The sequence below is a fragment of the Bactrocera neohumeralis genome, unplaced genomic scaffold, assembly GCF_024586455.1.
Source record: "Bactrocera neohumeralis isolate Rockhampton unplaced genomic scaffold, APGP_CSIRO_Bneo_wtdbg2-racon-allhic-juicebox.fasta_v2 cluster09, whole genome shotgun sequence".
In the NCBI taxonomy this organism is placed as follows: domain Eukaryota; kingdom Metazoa; phylum Arthropoda; class Insecta; order Diptera; family Tephritidae; genus Bactrocera; species Bactrocera neohumeralis.
The window spans coordinates 21,281,276-21,282,451 of record NW_026089622.1 but is presented as its reverse complement, the minus strand read 5'-3'; the positions used below and the strand labels follow the sequence as shown (position 1 = coordinate 21,282,451).

General features: G+C 43.4%; 1 protein-coding gene across 1 annotated transcript; it reads left to right on the top strand.

The window, feature by feature from the left end:
• Positions 1 to 289: 289 nt before the first annotated feature.
• On the top strand, positions 290 to 868 carry LOC126764661 (uncharacterized). The gene has a single exon (XM_050482320.1). The coding sequence runs from the start codon at positions 290 to 292 to the stop codon at positions 866 to 868; it is 579 nt and encodes a 192-aa protein (XP_050338277.1).
• The last annotated feature ends 308 nt before the right edge of the window (positions 869 to 1,176 follow it).

The window sequence follows — 1,176 nt, the reverse complement described above, 5'->3', positions numbered from 1 at the left end:
CATACTGGTGACCCCGACGAAGCGGCAGAACATACTGGCTACCCCCACAAGTGAGAAATCTTTCGAAAATAAAAATATGCCCAACGACGAGCAAGAGACACCGGCTCCAGAGCAAGAGGCACTAATGCGGGTGGACACGCTGAACCAAGGGAAAGTTAAGCTCCCAGATTTCGTTGAGGAACATACTGACCTATGGTTCTGGTAAGTCGAGGCGGCATTTGAAGCGGCAGGTATCGTGTCCGACAAAAAACGATACTATACCATAATTGGACAACTGCCTACGCGCGATATGTACAAACTAGCTGATTTCCGTACCAATCCACCAGCACGCAACGAAATGTACGAAAACCTCAAGGCTCGAATCATTAACGAATTTGCCGATAGCACACAAACCAAACTAACAAAACTCCTCAGCGACTTATCACTCGGTGACCGCAAACCGTCACAGTTATTAGCTGAAATGCGGACAAGGGCAGCAGCTACACCGGTTCCAGACGAGCTCCTAAAGCAGTTATGGCTCCGGAATCTGCCTGAACTAATACGCGCAATTCTATCCGCAGACGAGCACATAACACTGGTCAACGCAGCAACGATGGCCGATCGTATCATGGTGGCTACTAAAGACAGCAACTCCTTCATACACGCTGTTCAACAAAGCCCTCAGCAGACAGTAAACACACACCCACAGCAAAGTGCCTGCAATGAACCTGCAAGTCAAGCCATTCTAGAAATGCAACGCCAGATCAATGCGCTCTCACGGAATCTCCGAGACATCAAATGGCCACGCCGCGACAACCAACGAAGACCAACACCTACACGATCGGGTTCACGAAGTCGCGAACACCACGACAGTGTGACAGCCCAATAGTAATCGCGGCAAAAAATGGTTTTTGACGCGTCGTCCAATTTGGATGAAATTTTCACAGTATATTAACAGATATATGAGTAACAATTCCCTGAAATTTCAGCCTCATAACTTCATTACTTTTTGGTCTAGAGCAAGTCAAAGTTGAGGTACGCCAACGCGCTTGAAATATGTTAATTAAATATGTAATAATCAAAAGCTTATTAAAATAAAAATACATAATAAATGTAATTTTAAAGTATTTTTTAATTAATTTAGTTATTGTAGAATGAGTAAATGAAAAAATAAATAAAAAAAAAACACAAATTTTT